The sequence below is a fragment of the Hemicordylus capensis genome, chromosome 2 (assembly GCF_027244095.1).
Source record: "Hemicordylus capensis ecotype Gifberg chromosome 2, rHemCap1.1.pri, whole genome shotgun sequence".
Taxonomy (NCBI): Eukaryota; Metazoa; Chordata; class Lepidosauria; order Squamata; family Cordylidae; genus Hemicordylus; species Hemicordylus capensis.
The window spans coordinates 273,650,632-273,670,583 of record NC_069658.1 but is presented as its reverse complement, the minus strand read 5'-3'; the positions used below and the strand labels follow the sequence as shown (position 1 = coordinate 273,670,583).

Below are 19,952 nucleotides of genomic sequence, written 5' to 3'. Positions count from 1 at the left end.
ACTGAGTGACTCTGACTAATATCATGGCTTAAGTCTGGCTGATGGGAAATATTATGGGTCTCTCCGTCCCTCTTCTGCTTGATAGGAACGAAGAATTGATTTGCAGAGTAGATGGGAATGATGTCCACCTGCCTGATTGAGTCCCCATTGGGGCAGGGCTTCTTTGGGCTTCTTTGTTTTGATTTCCTGAACAGTTCTGCTGATGTAAAATACTACAATGTATAGCCGTGCCTAAGATTTCCCCTGGAGCCACCTAATGGCATAGCAGGGAAATGACTTGCCTAGCAAGCCAGAGGTTGCAGTTCAAATCCCCGCTGGCATGCTTCCCAGACTATGGAAAACCTATATCGGGCAGCAGATATACTGTAGGAAGATGCTGAAAGGCGTCGTCTCACACTGCACGGGAGATGGCAATGGTAAACGCCTCCTGTATTCTACCAAAGACAACCACAGGGCTCTGTGGTCACCAGGAGTTGACACCGACTCGATGGCACACTTTAAGATTTCCCCAGGGTCCAACACAAGAGGTCTGTAAAGTGAGGTAGGCATTCACTGCTTCTGCTCAGGAGAGCACATCTCTTGCTACAAATGGCTTCTCCTTTCTGAACAGGAAATTGGTCTCCTTAAGTTGGTTTAGCTGCAAAATCATGGGAACTGGAGAAATCCAAAAACATGCTTGTGTGGGCAGTGTCAACAATAGCATGGGACGGAGATCAGGGACACTGACCAGAACTTATGGACCATTGTCTAAGGGCCAGTGAACACATTAGATTTGCCATAGGTCCCACTGACGTCATTGCCAACCCTGTGGCAGGTGATCATTGCTCTGACTGTAACTTTTAAGGTTACTTAAAATGAGAATCATAATCTTGTTGAAGATCTCCTGCCTCATCAGATATTTGCATAACGTTTTTGAAGTGCCGTTTCTGGCAGATAATATAGCTTAAAAGTGCCCAGATAAGTAAACGAGTCACAATCAAATTCATAGCTCAGATACTTATGTTCCTAAATGTAGAGTCATTGTCTGAACATGCATACCTACACCAACCAATGGATAGGCTGCTGAAAATTAGTTCATAAGTTTTGGACAGACTTTAAATCAATAGCAAAAAAAGAAGAAGATTTTTTTTCCCCTGCAGCAGCTTTACTAGTTGCCAGTCTGCTTCTGGGCTAGATGCAAAATGTTGTTTTTTTTACCTTTAAAGCCCTACATGGACTGGGGCCAGGATACCTGTCAGGGTGCATTTGCACAGAAAAATCTTCCAGGGCCCCTCCATTCATCATCTTGGGCCCTGTTTGCAGCCCCGCCACTAATTGAAATTTGGTTGGTGGTGACAAGAGAAAGGGCCTTCTCCTTGTGGCACCTAGACTCTGGAATGCCCTCACAGAAAAGTTTTGACATGCTCTCTCCCTTAGAGCATTCTTTTTTTTAAAAAAAAAATCTTAAATCTCATTAGTGCTATTTGCACTATTCTCAAAATGAGGTTATGAGGCATGCAGCCCAGCTTCGCAGGCTCCCTCTAAGCGAACTCATTCAAATGTGGGTAGCCTAGATCCTGTCTCTTGTTCTTTGCCACAGTAGGATGAAAATAGGTGTTGTCCTACTTTGATGAGTTGATCGTGTGGTTGCTTTTGCCATTTCTGAGATTCCCCAGGAGCGAGTGGCCATGTTTGCAATAGAGAGCTGTCACTGATGATGCTGGGGGGCTGCTGGTCTCCGGGCAGTGCAAAGCACAATGATGATTTTCTCCAGCTCTGTTCTCAGAAATTGAGGCCATAGCTGTTGTGATAATCTGTGGGAAACAGTTTTGGAGCTCTTTACACTCCCAACCCCCCCTCCCCCCATGATCATGTGCATGGCCTTATCAGTTTAGAGCATTTATCGGTTGTTCAAGGTTTATTACAGTCTATGACCAGCACAACAAGGAAATAGAACATATAACACCGTTATAAAAACATAATACCACTTATATCACAATACCCTAGGGTGTATTACTGAAACCACCAAAAGCCGAGCATTTATCAAGTTGAGCATCAAAGAAAAGCTCAACCTTTGCTTCCCTCAGTAACAAATTTGACTGTGACTTAAGCTGTTTTCAGACAATTATTAAATTGTATTCTGCTTATACAAAGGAACAAGATCTGAGGAGAAAAGTAGTAGGAATGTGCTCGAGGCATTTCGGCACCTCTGTTTTGAGATGCCGAAACGCTTCAAGCTGCCCCAGCGGAATCATTCCGGCAGTGGGTTAGCAGGCACTTTAAAAGGAGGAAGTCAGATCTTACCTTCCCCTTGCTTGCTCCTCCTCCGCTCGAGCAGCGCTGTCTGTATTCAGCAACTGGGCTCTCGGGTTGCCCACCTGCATCTTGCTGGGAAGAGGAAGTTTCCTGTTCCCAGCAGCCTTTGGTCAGCATCAGGAAGGAAATTGTGTCTGAGCATGTGCGGACATCATCTTGAGTGTTCAGTGCTTCTGAACATTCAAAATGGTGTCTGCACATACTCAGGCACAATTTCTTTCCTGACACTGCCCAAAAGTTCCCAGCAAGATGCAGGTGGGCAAACAGCCCGGCTCCTGAATACAAACAGTGCCGCTTGGGAACGGCGGGGTGGGGGTCGGGGTGGAGAATCAAGCAAGGGGAAGGTAAGACCTGCCTTCCTCCTTTTAAAGTGCCCACTCTCTGCCCGCCCGCCCACCCCGGATGTGAACGAAATGCTTTGTACACATCCCTAAAAAGTAGGAAAGTCCTGGCCCTAAATCCTTTGCAATCAACTCAGTTATGTCAGATTTTTCCCCCAACTTCATAGGTGCAGTGTTTTTCTGGAGAGATAAAAGAAAAGAAAAACACACATTGAAACCCCTCAAAGGTAACAAGTTTTAACTAGGCCACAATGTAGCACTTTTTAGTATGTGTTGAGAGACACAGTTTTTCTGCTGTTTATTTTAGCATCTCAGAAGGCTCTGAAGAACTTGGGAAGATGAAAGAGTATTGATCTTAGAACTCAAATCCTTTCTAAGAATGCAAACCTTCTGTACCAGAGATCCAAAAGGCCAGTTATTCTGCTGTTGTAAACATATGAGTGTTTTTATATGATTACAAATTAGAGTCCTGAATGATTAATTTCTGTTTATGCAAAGGATCTTACTCATGGTGGTTTGCATTTAAAAAAGCAATACTCATGGGGAGGGGGGATAGAATATAATAACAAAGACAAGCATGAGAGAGAATTTAAAAGCTAGATATAACAACAGCAAGAACAAGAACAACAAAAATATGTATATACTACTTTTCAACAAAAGTTTCCAAAGCAGTTTACACAGAGAAATAATAAAACAAGATGGCTCCCTGTCCCCAAAGGGCTCACAATCTAAAAAGAAACATAAGACACACACCAGCAACAGTCACTGGAGTTACAGTGCTGGGGGTGGATAGGGCCAGCTACTCTCCCCCTGCTAAATAAAGAGAATCACCACGTTAAAAAGGTGCCTCTTTGCCCAGTTAGCAGGGGACAAGGACCATATAGTGACCATGAAGTATTCTAAACAGCCTGGGTGAATAAAAAGGTCTTTATTTAACACCAAAAAGAGAATGAGAATACAGTACTGAAATAGGTTCATGTGGGAAGCGGCATTCACTGAGATTTACACAGAAAGAAGTGACTTTCATTTCATATCCAGCATTTCCCAAAAGAATAAAAACAGGACTCTTTTAAAGAACTTTTCAACACCTCTGTTCTTACACCAGTGCTGCCCACACACTATTTTACACATGGCTGAAGACTCTTATCTGCCTGTTTTATTTATTGATTCTACAATAGCATGTCCCTCATTAGGTTCTGTAGTAGGGTGTGTTAGTACAGTAAGCTGACCATTTAAGTTTTCTTTTTAAAAAAAAAAACTCCCAAACCCTAAGAATGTTTATTTCAAAGTTTGTTCTCAGAATAGATATCATTGTCCTTACTATAGAATAGCTGCAACTCAAACACATTCAGCAGTATTTATATTCTGACAGAGAATTATATTGGAGGCAGAAAGAAAGCTGTGCACTGACATGTTCTTTTTAGACAATCAAGAAAGAATGAACTTAGTCACAGCTGGGCCTGGTCACATGATTTTAAAGCAAACTATTAAAATGTAATTGTCCTATAATACCATACATTTCAAAATTAGGGGTGTGCAGAACTTGTTCAAATGGAACTAGGTTCGATTTGAACCAGCCCAGTTTGACCAGTTCGAACTCGAACTGTACTAGGTTCAAAAAAAGGCGGCAAGTCCCAAGTTAGAACCAAACTAGGCCTAGTCCATTACGGACTGATTCAACCCAGTTCAAAGGGCTATGTAGGATTCCCCTTTACAAGCACAGCCCCTCAGACTGTTTAACCCAGTTTGATTGAATGGTCTGAATTGCCAGCCGGTTCAAGCACACCAGTTTGCGGACCAGTAGTTCAATTTGAATTGGAACCAAACCACCGAAAATTGTTCTGTGCACACCCCTATTCAAAATGAGCCCGTGAAATGGCAGGTTGCTCACTAAATGGTGCTTTAATATTCATGAATGTACACTGGAGTCAGTGTACTATTTCCTGCTATTTTCTCAACCTAAACTCTCATTAAAGGCTTCCAGCACACATTGTGGCAGTGTGTGGATGCATCCAACCACTTGTCAATGGAGAAGCTGTTAGACATCTACCAGGCAATACGCACAATGCTGATGCTTGTTGTTGCAGATACAAGAGCATCATTGAAAGATCATGCCTCCTCTGAACCCAGAAAATAGTTGGCCAATGAAGAGAAGCTTGAATAAGCTGATGCATGATATTGTTTACATTTTCTTTGTGCTTCACACTTGCTGTGGGTGCTTAATGAGTATTTGATTGTATTCTTATGTTACAGGTCTGGGGCTGTAGCTCTGTGGTAGAGCATCTGCTTTACATGCAGATCCCATGTTCAATCCCTGGTATCATCAGAGAGGGCTGGGGAATGTAGACAGAACAGAGCACACAAACCCTTTCCTTTCCCCAGCTCTTGACGCTGCAAAGTCACATGATCAACTTGTCGATGGAGGGAGAGCAAAAATGCTCCATCACAGCCAGGCTTTGGCCATGCCAGTCATGGCAACCAGGCTGTTGACACTGTGGTGAGATGCAGTCATTTAGTGCAACAGCAGTGGCAGTTCTTGCTGCTAATGTGGGTAGTTCTATGTGCTTGGATGTTTTTCTAATGGGTCAGGCCAACGTATGGGTTTGGCTGCTCCCTCATTCTCTTTCACACACTGTCCCAGACACACACAAATAAAAGAAATACTTCCCAACTTCTTTTATAGGCTGTTTCCTACCATTAATTATGCCATATGTTTGCCACCCACATTATTTTAATGCCGGACTAACACCAGGAGAAGGAAACCACTAAACATGGCTGAAGTCCTAAAACCATAATTCTCTCTAATAGCTAAGTTGGTGGCCCCATGCCAATCATTTTAGCAGCAAAATGGGACCACCAACAAACACAATGGATGTTTCTGCACACTGGGGAAACCCCAAGGAATGCCGTGGTAGAGTTCTCTTTAAAAAATACTCCCCATTGTTTGCTTTCCCCAAAAGCCAAAGGGAGTAGAGGAGGATTGCACATGTGTGCTGCCTTTGCACCCTCATTCTACTCAATGACCATTTGCATTTGCTCTGTTTTGAGCTTGAGGTGGCTGTATATTGGCTGCCATTAGTGCTACCCTCTGTTTGTAGAGTTTTGCTCCCTCCTGCCACCAGGCAGGCATCCTGGAGCAGAACACTAAGGTTGCTCAGCTTGTGAGGGTGAAAGCATGGCTGGCTGGTGGGAAGGCTGAGTTTTGCAAATGAGGAAGGAGTACCTCCTAGCCTGGGGGAAAGTGGAGGGATTTCCTTTACTGGCAGCCAGTCTGACAGCCTTGCAAGTCAAGCCGCCAGTCCTGAGAAGTGAGACATAGAGGTTGCCCAGGACAGGAGATAGCATGGATTACTTTGAAATAGCATTGCAGTAGTGCCAGCAGGTTGTGGCTTTGGGTCCCCCATAGGAGGAGGCCACTTGTGCCACCAGCCTCAGGAAGCTATGGAACATTTTGTTAGAGAGCCCACTTATTTACTTTAACATAGTTTCATTCACAAATTCTGAGAAAGAAGGCAGGTACAAACATCTAGTTCCTCCCTCTACAATGAAAGACATTCCCATTTGAAGGATTCCCATTTATGGTTCCGTCTTTCTGTTATTCTGTACATCAGATTATTCCCAGTGTGGTATAGTGTTGGACTAAGACTGGGGAGACTGAGATCAAATCCCCATTTGACTAAGAAACTCACTGGGTGACTCTGTGCCAGTCATTTATCTCCCAGACTAACCTGACTCACAGGTTGTTGTGAGGATAAACATAACTGTTTATGCCACTCTGGGCTCCTCTAAGGAAGAGCAGGGATAGAAAGGTGAAAATCAATAAATGAAAAATTAAACAAAATCTGGGTTAATGGCATCTCATGATTTTCATAGAAGTGATTCCAGAATAGCCTCTTTGAGGACCTAAGATTCTCCAAAATCCAAGTTACTCTCAAGAATGACACTAAAGTGGCAACCAAACATGAGACATGGAAAGCCATTCCTGGATCTCTCACTGTTAGTGTGTGTGTGTGTGTGTGTGTGTGTGTGTGTGTGTGTGTGTGTGTGTTTTAAAAAGCTTAATAGCAAGACCGGGGGAGGAAATCTGCCTCAAGACATCATGTTGGCATGTGTACTGTAAGTGCTAACCTTTCCTGTCTCACCTTGTGCTGCTTTCCCAATTAAAATCACCCTTCCAAGGGATGTATCGCCCATAGGGTAAACCATATAGGTTTTTGTATGGTATCTATACTTTTCCCATATGGGTCAAATAACAGCACCAGGAGGTCATTTTCTCAGCATGAGAGAAAGGGTTAAGCCCCTCCACCAACACTGAAAGAAAGCTCACAGGATGCTGCCAGTCAGAAAATTGGTCTAAGTATTTTCTACACGAACTGGCAGCAGCTCTCCAAGGTTTCAGGCAAGATCCTTTCCCATTCTTGCTAGAGACTGAACCTGGGGCCTTTTCCATGCAAAGCAGATGCTCTCCCAGTGAGCACCTTTTTGCGGCAGTTATTAAACTTCTACAAAAACAAGAGTGGGCAATCTGATCACTGATTTCCCGACACCATGTACAATTTTGTCCTTATTCAGCTTATCTCTCAAAGGTCCGTCATGGAGAAGGAAGTCTCATTCATTTTCATTTTTTCAAAGAAAATGAAAGCAAAAGCCCACCAACAAGAAGCCTCTCCTTACTGGCTTTGTTGATATCTGCTTCCTCACCCCTGGTCTTGCTCCCCACTGTTCTTTCATTTGTTGCATAGCAATAAGTACTTTGCCATGAAAATGTATGGTGATTTGTACCTGGTAAGGATAAAAATTAGTTGAAATAGGATTGTTTCACACCTGGTAGTTTTCGCAGGCACACATTACAGTTTCATCATCTGCCCACTTGTAACCTGTGAAATGAATCTACACATTTATTCCATCATGTGTGCACTTCAGAAATGCATTTCAGAAGCAGTGATAATGGTGTGTCTCTCCATAGTGTCTCTTCGCACTGTCTATGTAATGAAAGATATGTGCCTGCCTCACATATTACAAGACACGAGGTGTCAAATGTACAGACACTGAATCGGGAAGGCTGAAAGCTGAATGTGGGGTGCCTGAGAAATGGAACTGGGAGACATTGGAAACTATTTCCCATGCTCTCCAGTGGCAATGGATGCCCTGCAGGAGCCTTCAGGCCTGGCTTAAATGAGGCACCTGCCACTACAGAAAACACACAGCAGCCTGTCTTGTTGTCAAGGAGTGGGGAGGGACTGGCCACAATGCTGGTTGCCTGATGGTTCGCTGGCACCAGAACAAACTACTGTGAGCTGGGCCTCAGCTTAAAGAAGGGCTGGCTTTTATTTTGAGCTGGATTACAGTGGCGTGTTTTCTGAATTGTGTTCTATTTCTGAACACTCACTAGTAATTCTGAAATTTGGTTACATCACTAGGTCAGATCAAGGTCCATGTTATGCCAGCAATCTGTTCCCAACAGTAGCCAGCTAGATGCCTCTGGAAACTTGCAAGTAGGGCATGAAGGTGATGGCCTTCCTCTGCCATTTGTCCCTAGCATCTGGCGCTCAGAGTTATAGTGCCTCTGGATGTTCCATTTAGCTCTATGGAAAGAGCTAAATGATAGAAAGAACCTCTCCTCCATGCATTTGTCTAGGAACATAGGAAGCTGCCATATATACTGAGTCAGACCATAGGTCCATCGAGCTCAGTATTGTCTACTCTACCCAGACTGGCAGTGGCTTCTCCAAGGTTGCAGGCAGGAATCTCTCTCAGCCCTATCTTGGAGAAGCCAGGGAGGGAACCTGGAACCTAGATGCTCTTCCCAGAGCAGCTCAATCACCTGAGGGGAATTTTTTTACAGTGCTCACACGTCTAGTCTCCCTTTCATATGCAACCAGGTCAGACCCTGCTTAGCTAAGGAGACAAGTCATGCTTGCTACCATAAGACCAGCTCTCTTTCTGTAAGCTAGGGCTGCTCAACTTCAGCCCTCCTACAGATGCTGGCCTACAACTCCCATAATCCCTGCCTATTGGTCAATGTGGTTGGGGATAATAGGAGTTGTAGTCCAAAAAGCTGGGGGGGGGGCAAAGTTGAGCAGGCCTGTGTAAGCCATTTGAAGGAAGTGGCTGTCACCAAATCTAGCGCAGTGAATTCCATATATCAGGGCTTCTCAAACTTTGGTCCCCAGATGATGTTTGACTACAATTTCCATAACCCTCAGCCTTTGGCCATTGTGGCTGTGGATGATGGAAGTTGTAGTCCAGCAACACTTGGGGTTCCAAATTTGAGAACCACTGCCGTACATTAATTATCCATTGGGCGAAGAAATAATGTGTGTAGCATTGCTTTGTCCATATGCCTGGATTTGGTTTCCCTTTTGTTTCTGCAAATATGGAAAGTGTGGTCAGAGTATGGGAAAGGAGCAGTGGGGAGGTCGCAGCTCTGCAGAAAAGACTGGGTCAAACATACAGGTCGAGAATCCTTTATCTGGACTGCTTGGGACCAGAGGTGTTCTGGATTTTGGATTTTTCCGGATTTCAGAATATTTTCATAAATGAAATATCTTGGGCATGAAAGGTTACTGGGGTTTGTTTTTGTTTTTGTTTTTAAAAAGGTTTAATTTAAAGTATATAATCAAATAAGCATTGAATTTACTCAAACATGGCATTTTAGGTGGAAATGAAACTCAGATGAAAATAATCTCAGATGAAAAGGCTTGGCTTTGGCAGAGGATAGGTGGACTTTGGCGGAGGGTCTCAACAACTCCTGAAGTTCCTTTGCACCTTCCCTCCAAGCTCCTTCCTACCTTCCCTCCTTCCCCCTCACACGCTTCTCAATGGGATGGCACTCCTTCCCGGCTTCCCTCCTTCCCCTCTCTCAGACCTGCTTGAGAAGCATGTGAGTGGCAGTGCTTGAGAGGCAGTAAACAAAGTCAGATAGCAAAGCCTGAGGGGAAGAACTTTAAAGGGGAGCTAATGAGCTGAGGAAGCAACAACAGTGAGTCTAGGGGCCATAAGGATCGCTCCTGCAAACTACGCGTCCCGCCCAATCCCGGCCCCAATGCTTCCTAGCTGATTACTGAGTCACCGTAATTTTCTCTCTGTGAGTTGCAGGCTTTTTGCTGCTTTGTTATACAATACTATATATACTCTGTTAGCTGCTGAGTTGGGGCCGGGATTGGTTGGAGGGCTGAGGAGTTTTGTGTGTGAGAGAGGTTGAAGCTGCAAGCATCTTTTTCTCTCTCTCAGCATGGTGTCTGGATTTTGGAGCTTTCCGGATTTTGGGAGTCCGGATAAAGGATTTCCAACCTGTAGTACATTTTAGAAGTGGAAATGCCTCTGCCTCAGAGCCATTCCTTGAGGAAGTTGCTTGTCTCTTGAGGCTTGCTCAAGGCCACAAACAGAATGCAAAATAGAGTGGTGTTAAAGCTTGTCTTCTGTAAGTTGGATAGTACACCAGCAAACGTGTAGGAAAAGGCGTAGTTTTGTGCTTGAGGCTTAGACCCCCTCAACTTTACATTCAGTTTGTAACCTTGGGCAAGTCACTTTTCTCCATCTAGTCCAGTCTTCTTTTCTCAACAATGGCTGGCTAAATGCCTCAGGAGAGCAAAGAGGCAGAATACAAGGGCAATAATATTCCCATGCGAGGGATTGGGTGCTATGCGGGTTGGACACAGTACCAGGACCCACACCCATAAAAAGGCTTGTGCCTGTCTGGCTGACCCCTGAAGCCCCGGAAGGTCTGCTGCGGCTGCTCCTCACAACCATCTAGTAAGCCAGGGTTCAATGGGGAGATGAAGAGCAGCTGCAGTGCTGGCCCTTCCTCCTCTTCAGTGCCATTTTGTAGTTCTCCAGTGCTCTGGCACTCTGATGCTGCCTCATTAGCTTTCCGAGTTGATGAGATTTCCTAGTTGAGCACCATCAGTGCATGGCGACTCCCAGCCAGGAATGCAAATGGTGGATAGGCAAGAATGCTCCTTCAGTGTTGCCACTGTAGCTTCAGGCTGCAGCATAAAGGAGGACTTGCATCCATCCACTCCCCAATTCCCAGCTGGGCACCATTGAGGGGATTCCGTGTGCATACATGAGTGATCAAGGTCCCTTACAAGGTTTTGCCTGGTGCCAGGCAAACAACCACAATTTATCTGTCCACAGGATCCATATTCAAAAGAGGTTCTATATAGCTATCATGGTGTAATAGGGCGGCTTTGATGATCAAAGATGAAGTGGAATAGCTGGGAGGAAGTTGGAGTGGGAGAAGCCAAGGGAAAGTGTGATGGGAGTGGCTTAGTAGTGTGAGAGGCAAATAGCGCCCCCACTTTTGGGGAGAACCAGCTGCCAGTGTTCATGCATACCCACTCATTGAAGACATAGAAAGGATTCCTTAGCCCTAATCGGACGTTATTAAAACAGAGGCTGTACTTGTGTACAGATTTGAAAGCATGCCAAAAGTCCCTCCTGGGTGTCTCACTGCACTGCTCATGATTCCAACAGTGCTCATCTGAAGAGGCAAACACTGTAATCATGATGGCAGGCATTTCCATGATCAAGAGGCTGGGCCTGAGTACAGCCGTTGTTTTAATAGTGTCTGATTGGAGCCCTGGTGGCACTGTTTTGTGTTCAGCACACTTCTGAACTCCCTGATGACTCCCTGAGTAAAATCTGTACATATTAGTTGAGCAAGCATTTTGAAACCATCATGTGGGGTGAAATTAGATGTTAAGCTACATGCTACATTGAATGCATCATTTCAGCCTGTATGTTTGCTTAAATAGCCGCCATGGCTATTTAAACCCAAGGGTGTTCAGACCACCTTTTATGCATGACCTGTTGGCACATCAGGATTGCAGCCAGCGAGTCTAAGGTTGGATTTACTCCAAGGAGCAAAAGCTCTGTCTGTATGCTCCCTTGAAATTGCTTGGGGTTTTGCATTTAGAAATTGTAGTGTGTATTTTAATCAGCTAAAAGCAAGGCAGCCAAGGGAGGAAAGCCCTTTTAATCATTTTGACAACATGTTGTTGGCCTTGGCTTAAGTATGAGCTCCATTTCAATGTGCAAAGCAAGCAAAGAGTTATAGACCTGCCATAAGTTTTGTAGTCACAAGCTTCCTCCTAGGTTCTTTTCAGCACTTACGAAGTGCCTTTAAAACAGAGTCTTGTCTATTGAATCAGAAAGGCATTTAGCCATTCTCAGCTTGGAGTTAAGTGAATTAATGTGGCTTACTTGACTCCCGTGAAAGCAGGCTAGAATACTACATCAAAGGATACGAATGTGGCAATTTCTCTTGGATACTAGTAAGCAATATCTTTGTACCACTGCCTGTGGGGGTGGGGTGTTTCAGGAGCTATCAAAGCTAAAACGTACAGGGATCCTTGTCCCTGTAAGCAGCTGCCCTGTGCAGTGAATCACTGGAATTGCAGTTTGGAGCATCTTCCTGGGCAGTTTTCAGGCTTTGGACTGGCCTTCCCCACTCAAGTGTGCCACTTGGCCTGCCTAGACAGGAATGGCTATAAAACACTTCCTCTTGGGGCTGGCAATTTGCTTGAGCAACAGTAGTCTTCCTGGTTCTTTCCTGAGTATTTTGGTGTGATCCTGGTCTCTGATCCTTGACTGGGTCCTTCAGCTTGGACTGACCGGCCCAGTTTCCCATTCCTGGTTCCCTTCTGCCAGCTATCTGCAGCACAAAAAAGCCATACACTCAAAATTTTATTTTAAATTTCTTTAGAGTCCACTGTGGTCTACTGGTTGCTATGTAAGCTATCTGTTGCTATGTAAGCTACTTTGAGAACTGTTTTTGTTGAAAAGTGGCCTATCAATATGTATCATCATCATCAACAACAACAACAACTCTGGACCAGCCATATCCCTGACCCTCTTAAGTTCATTGTCCTTTTGCCATAACCATTCCCAATATATGTTATTTGTTTATTTCGGCCCAAGGCCAGCATATTAAAAAAACAACATCAAGAATAAATACATAAAATAGATTAAATACATTTAACATAAAATGGATAAAACATTAATGGCTCCCGATACCACACATATAGTCAATTCCGTTCAAATAAGCCAGTCAATCTAAAGTGCACAGCCCAGCATCTTGTGCCTCCATCATTCTAAATCGAATCTTACTTACTATAAATAAGAATTTTGCTACCCTCCTGTAAACATACTCTGACTTGGCAGCAACCAAAAAAAGAACCTTGTCCCTACCAGAGGAACAATTAGAATTGAGATGAATTAACAGTGAGGAAAGAAGCTTTCCCCTTAATTCAATATAAAATCTACACCTCAGCATCAGGTGTTCTGTGGTCTCCACTTCACCATTCTGGCATGGACATAATCTTGGATTGTAGGGCACCAATATATGATCATCCAAGTGCCTGCTAACTCCCCAATGCCAGCCACGCTTGTTTATGATAGATAGGCAGCCCTCTGTAGCTGTTATTTTAAATTTTTAATAATGTGTACATGTACAGATGGAGAGTATAATTAAGAAAGAAGACAGCAGTCACAGGGAAGTAGCTACAGTAGCCGCAGAATCAATAGCAATAAGAGGAGAGGGAAAGAGGAGATGGTGTGCAAACATCTGATCAGTAATGAAGCCCAGTACTGCGGAAAAAGCCTGCATTTGGTGGCAAATTCCACTTATGTGGGGCTGCTGAGTTTAAACATCCCCTTTCCACATTCCTAATGTTTGTGAACAAAAGACAGTGAGCTATGCTGTGTTACACAGCAACATTTGTATTGTAAAAGAATAATAAGGGAGGCGAAGCCAAGGCTGGTGGCTTTCAGTCAGTGTTCCCTCTAAGGTGTGCACTCGCGCACGTGCTCACAAGTTTTTTTAATGTCCGCTCAGTTAATTTTAGATCTCGCTCAGGTTGAACTAGGAAGGCCCCACTCTGAATACATGTGCACACACACACGGCCTTGATACTGCCTCCCAGAACAAAACTCGTTCTGCACACAGATGAAAAAAAATTAGAGAGAACACTGCTTTCAGTGTAATAATGCAAGCATTATTGTTTGTCTAGGTTCGATATTGTAACTCGCTGGATGAGGAAGAGAAGAGGGAACTCAAACTCTTCAGTAATCAGAGGAAAAGGGAGAACTTGGGTAGAGGCAATGTCCGGCCCTTCCCAGTCACGATGACAGGAGCCATTTGTGAGCAGGTAGGCCCGTCTTCTCACATTGTTTTTCTGTTGAGTGGTTCCTCTCAGAGAATGCTACCACATTGTGGCATCGTATCACCAGTGCAAACGTAACACAGACTTAACAGATTTTGTTGCAATGTCAGTTTGGGTTTACGTAAGACTATAACAACAGATGATGGAAAGGCAGCAGAAGGGATTGTTCTTTGTTTTGAACTTGCAGAGAACGTTTAGTATGAATTATCATTAATTAAATCCTCTCCAGGGATAGGAATTTAACATGTGGGCAGCTTGTGTGTGTGTGTGTGTGTGTGTGTGTGTGTGTGTGTGTTAGTCCAGGGCTGCTGATAATCAGCCAGGGGAACAATTTGCCTCACATAATCCCCAGGGAAAATTATATCTGTGTGATGCATAGCTAGAGCTCAAACCTCTGAGCAAAGCAACTGGCAGACAGCCAGCACCAAGGGGACATTTATCAGCATGTCTACACTAATCTCAGAAACACTCTGGACAAACTCTGGAAATGCAGCGCATATAGAGGGATTGATATATGTTGAAATGTATTGAGTATGAGCTAACTGGAAGAGACATGCAGAGAAAACCTGAATCAAATTTGAAATGACAAATTTGATTTTCTAAGTTTTCACATGATAAATTCCAAACACTGAGCTTTGGTAGTTTGAGTTTCAAATTTGATTTGTGGTTTGCTGTTTAGTTAGAAAGGTGTGTATGTCACTATACTAAAAACGGTGGCTGACATCCAGACTAATGCTGCACTAGTGCCAACATTGTGCTAGCTAGGTCCACCAAGACAGAACTTGCATTCCAGACTAGTGTTGCACCGGTGCTAACGAGTGTGCTTGAGCAACCGGTGGCATGCCTTCTGTGGTGAAACCTCTTCTATGCTCCATGCATGTTGCAAGGAATGATGCAAAGCTATCCACGATCATTGTTGCTTGCACAGGCAGACCAAGACAACAAAATCTTGTGCAACTTTGCAAATGCGCTCAGCTACATGACTTTCTTGCGTGTGTGCATCTTTGTTCATTGCACTAGTGCAGCACTGGTCTGGATGTTAGCCTGTGTGTAGTGGTTAGAGTGCTGGACTAGGACCGGGGAGACCCGAGTTCAAATCCCCATTCAGCCATGAAACTAGCTGGGTGACTCTGGGCCAGTCACTTCTCTCTCAGCCTAACCTACTTCACAGGGTTGTTGTGAAAGAGAAACTCAAGTATGTAGTACAACGCTCTGGGCTCCTTGGAGGAAGAGCGGGATATAAATGTAATAATAATAATAATTATTATTATTATTACATGATACACTGGAACATCTGCAAAAAATACAAGCTACCTGTAGACAAACATTGGTGGGACCATAAAATTGAAAAAGTTGAAGAAAATGAAGATGTAAAAATATTATGGGACTTCCGACTACAAACAGACAAACATCTGCCACACAATACACCAGATATAACTGTTGTCGAGAAGAAAGAAAGAAAAGTCAAAATAATCGACATAGCAATACCAGGGGATAGCAGAATAGAAGAAAAAGAAATAGAAAAAATCACCAAATACAAAGATCTACAAATTGAAATTGAAAGGCTGTGGCAGAAAAAGACCAAAATAATCCCAGTGGTAATTGGCGCCCTGGGTGCAGTTCCAAAAGACCTTGAAGAGCACCTCAACACCATAGGGGCCACAGAAATCACCATCAGCCAATTACAAAAAGCAGCTTTACTGGGAACAGCCTATATTTTGCGACGATATCTATAATAACCAACAGTATTGATGATAAAATTCTGGCATCCCAGGTCCTTGGGAAGGACTCGATGTCTGGATAAAACAAACCAGTCAATAACACCTGTCTGACTGTGTAAACAAGAGATAATAATAATAATTTTTTCTTCTCTTGCAATTTTCTAAAATCATTTTGTCAACCAGCAGTTGGTCTTTTGTGCCTCTGGTGTTCGAACAGAAAGGAAATTGTCCGAACACCAGAGGCACAAAAGACCAGCTGCTGATTGACAAAATGATTTTTAAAAATTGTAAGAGAAGAAAAACAAATCTAAGTGTTGCATGGATTGACTACAAGAAAGCCTTCAATTCATTGCCTCACACATGGATACTAAAATGTTTAGAAACAACTGGTGTCAGCAAAAACATTCAGATATTTATTTTAAAAAGCAATGAGCATGTGGAGTACACAGTTAACAATCAATGGCGAGACACTTGGACAAGTTAGCATTAGAAGAGGCATTTTCCAAGGGGACTCACTATCCTCTCTGTTGTTTGTAATTGCAATGACTCCACTTTCACAAATACTAAACAAAACAGGCCTTGGATACCAAACATCTAAAACATCAAGTAAAATCAACCATCTGCTGTACATGGACAATCTGAAGTTGTATGGAAAGTCCCAGTCAGAAATCGAATCACTGCTAAACACTGTCCATATATTCAGTAGCGATATAGCAATGGAGTCTGGACTAGACAAGTGTGCTGCATTAATAATGAAAAGAGGAAAAATAAGAAAAACCGAAGGAATAGAACTGCCCAATGGAAGCAAGATCAAGAACCTGGAAGAGAAAGAACATTACAAATACTTGGGCATTCTCCAGGCTAACATTGCACACACTGAAGTTAAAAGAAAAATTGGAAGTGAATACATCAGGAGAGTTAGAAAAATCCTCAAGTCCAAACTCAATGGCGGGAACACCGTACAAGCCATAAACACCTATATAAACACCTATACCTGTTATCAGATACACTGCAGGAATAATAGACTGGACCCAGGCAGAGCTAGAGACGCTTGATCGTAAGACCAGGAAAATAATGACCATCAATCATGCTCTCCACCCCACTCAGTGATGTAGATAGGCTATACCTCCCTCGCAGCTCAGGTGGAAGAGGAATGCGGCAAGTCCATCAAACAGTAGAGGAGGAGAAAAGAGGCCTTGAAGAATATATCAAGGACAGTGAAGAAGATGCACTTCAAATGGTCAATAACGAGAAACTATTCAACACCAATGAAACAAAGCAGGCCTACAAGAAAGAACAAGTCAAGAACCGAGCAGAAAAATGGAGAAATAAGCCACTGCATGGTCAATATTTGCACAATATAACTGGAAAATCAGACATCACCAAGACCTGGCAATGGCTTAAGAATGGCAACTTGAAGAAAGAAACAGAGGGTTTAATACTGGCTGCGCAAGAACAGGCACTAAGAACAAATGCAATAAGAGCAAAAGTCGAAAAATCAACAACTAACAGCAAGTGCCGCCTTTGTAAAGAAGCAGATGAAACAGTGGACCACCTAATCAGCTGTTGTAAAAAGATCGCACAGACTGACTACAAACAAAGGCATGACAAGATAGCAGGGATGATACACTGGAACATCTGCAAAAAATACAAGCTACCTGTAGCCAAAGATTGGTGAGACTATAAAACTGAAAAAGTTGTAGAAAATGAAGATGCAAAAATATTATGGGACTTCCGACTACAAACAGACAAACATCTGCCACACAGTACACCAGATATAACTGTAGTCGAGAAGAAAGAAAAACAAGTTTGAATAATCGACATAGCAATACCAAGGGATAGCAGAATAGAAGAAAAAGAAATAGAAAAAATCACCAAATACAAAGATCTACAAATTGAAATTGAAAGGCTGTGGCAGAAGAAGACCAAAATAATCCCAGTGGTAATTGGCACCCTAGGTGCAATTCCAAAAGACCTTGAAAAGCACCTCAACAACATAGGGGCCACAGAAATCACCATCAGCCAATTACAAAAAGCAACTTTACTGGGAACAGCCTATATTTTGCGACAATGTCTATAATAACCAACAGTATTGATGATAAAAATCATCCATCCTAGGTCCTTGGGAAGGACTCGATGTCTGGATAAAACAAACCAGTCAATAACACCTGTCTGACTGTGTAAATAAATAAATAATAATTAATAATTAATAATAAATCAGGCCCACACTTGATTTTGATACACAATTTTCCAGTGTTCATTTTGGAAAATTAATTGAGCTGTGCGATGTTTTATTCCATTCCTAAGATACACATTTCAGTTTAAATTTTCACACATGCACACAATCGGGACATCACGGGTTTGTCTGGAGGTAATTTCCACCATCAGTTTAGAACGAATGAATATTAGAATTTATCTGGCTCACAGTTTCTTAATGTTATAAATTCAAAGCGCAATCTGAGAATGAAAGAACATCAAGCAGGGATTTTATTTATAATTAGATGCACGAACATCTGAAGTGAATCAAAGTAAAACTCTCTCCCTCTCTTGCATGCCTTCCTCTAATGGGAGATGGTGTTCCTTCCTTCTGGAGTTGTTATCATAGGAACTGCATCATTCCCTTGTATATAGGAGTCCATCCCTCTTCTCTGTGGAAGAAGACAGGATAGGCTGAAAGGAACGTAAGATATAAGGAGGATTTGGGGAGTAAGACCAACTGAGTCCAACTTGCTTCTTCATAAATGCATCTGATTGTACTGTCAGGGTCAGTGTTCCCTCTAATAGGGATTCCCAGATGTTGTTGACTACAACGCCCAGAATCCCCAGCTGCAATGGCTTTTGCTTGGAGATTATGGGAGTTGTGGCTAACTACATCTGGAAATCCCTGTTAGAGGGAACACTGGTCAGGGTGCAAGAAAAGGCAGCGGGGACTCCATGATAATCCACACAGCTATTGGATATCACAATCTTCATCTGGACCTCAGAGCTAGACAAAGTAGAGTGCTTTGGTTCTTGTTTGTTTGCTCCACGGGATTTGGAGTTTGCAGACAACGGCCATTAATTTGTTACTACAGGTTCTTAATGTGTCATGCACATCACTTCATATGCCATGTACCACAAAGAATCTCAGAGTCTAGTACTCCAGTCTGAGACAGAAAATGTCCCGAGTGCCTGAACAGAGAACATGTATTACCATTTTGCACAGTCTACTGTTCTTTCAAATGCTGCCATGAGAATAGTCAGTGTTCAGCAGTTCTTTCCTTGATGTATTGTCAAGAGCACATTCCTTTTTAATCTCTATGCACATCTTGACAGTGTGGAGGCCAAATCAACGGAGGAGACATCGCCGTCTTTGCATCCAGAGCAGGCCATGGTGTCTGCTGGCACCCACCATGCTTTATATGCAGCGTTTGCAATGAGCTGTTGGTAGATCTTATCTATTTCTACCAAGATGGGAAGATTTATTGTGGCCGACACCATGCCGAATGTCTAAAGCCTCGGTGTGCAGCATGTGATGAGGTAAGCCCAGGAAAATGTGTTTGGTGCGTATGGGTGTGGGGAACAGGCTTGCACTCATTTTGCTAATGATGTTGTACATGATGATAAATTGCAGGATTTCAAGCCAGCTTATCTTTGCATCTAATCACTTGTCTATAAGGGAAGGCATTCAGTTTCTCAAGGTTGATTCACAGATTAGCCCCTATAGGAGCTTCTGGTTCTAATAGCCCGTGAATTAACTTGTGAAGGAAGAGGTCTGTTTTGGACTATGCCTTGCCCATACCCTCAGCAACCACCCCTGGTCAAGCACCCATGGGTGAGCCACAGCCTTTCTTTGCCAGAATGAGCAGGACAGTCACTGCACTGGCTATTTTAATGTTCCTTTCCTTAGGTCAACCTAAAGTTGGAAGGAAGAAGAGCAAGAAGAAATGTGGGAGGGGGGTGTAGTATGTTTGAGAGGCACTCCTTCAGTAATGACTTGAGCCATTACAATGCTGGGTTCAGTTCCATTTCAGATTAATCAGTGGTTCAGCCACTAACTGTAAAAAGTGGATAGGTAACTGGTTCAGATACATAGAGGTGGTTTTGAACCAATTTAGAGATATATATCATATAAAATATCAGACTCCTAATTGAAGAGGGCAAAGGCTTGTAGGGGCTATTCTTACGATCACAAAAATCGGGCTAGGAAAATCCTAGCCCGATTTTTGTGATCGTAAGAACCACCGGGCTCGCAGCCGAGCCCGGTGGTTCTGGAGCGGCTAACCCGCTCCTGTAGCCCGCCCCTTAGCCCAGGTTTGTGGAGCGAGCGCTCCGCAAACCCGGGCTATCTGCTTGTGAGTAGACCCCCGGCCGGGAGGCTAAAAAGCAGCCTGCTGGCTCGGGGCTCTCCCCAGTATGCCCCCGCGCTCACGCAGGGCATACTAGGG

The 19,952-nt window shown here is 43.4% G+C and overlaps 1 protein-coding gene across 6 annotated transcripts in view; it reads left to right on the top strand.

The window, feature by feature from the left end:
- The window catches only part of PRICKLE2 (prickle planar cell polarity protein 2), a 365,950-nt gene that overhangs the window by 294,520 nt on the left and 51,478 nt on the right, over positions 1-19,952 (top strand). For all 6 annotated transcript variants that reach the window (XM_053298867.1, XM_053298866.1, XM_053298870.1 and 3 more), the window contains 2 exons: positions 13,652-13,789; positions 18,841-19,044. In XM_053298867.1, coding sequence (XP_053154842.1) covers positions 13,652-13,789; positions 18,841-19,044 — 342 coding nt within the window. The remainder of the gene's footprint in view (positions 1-13,651; positions 13,790-18,840; positions 19,045-19,952) is intronic.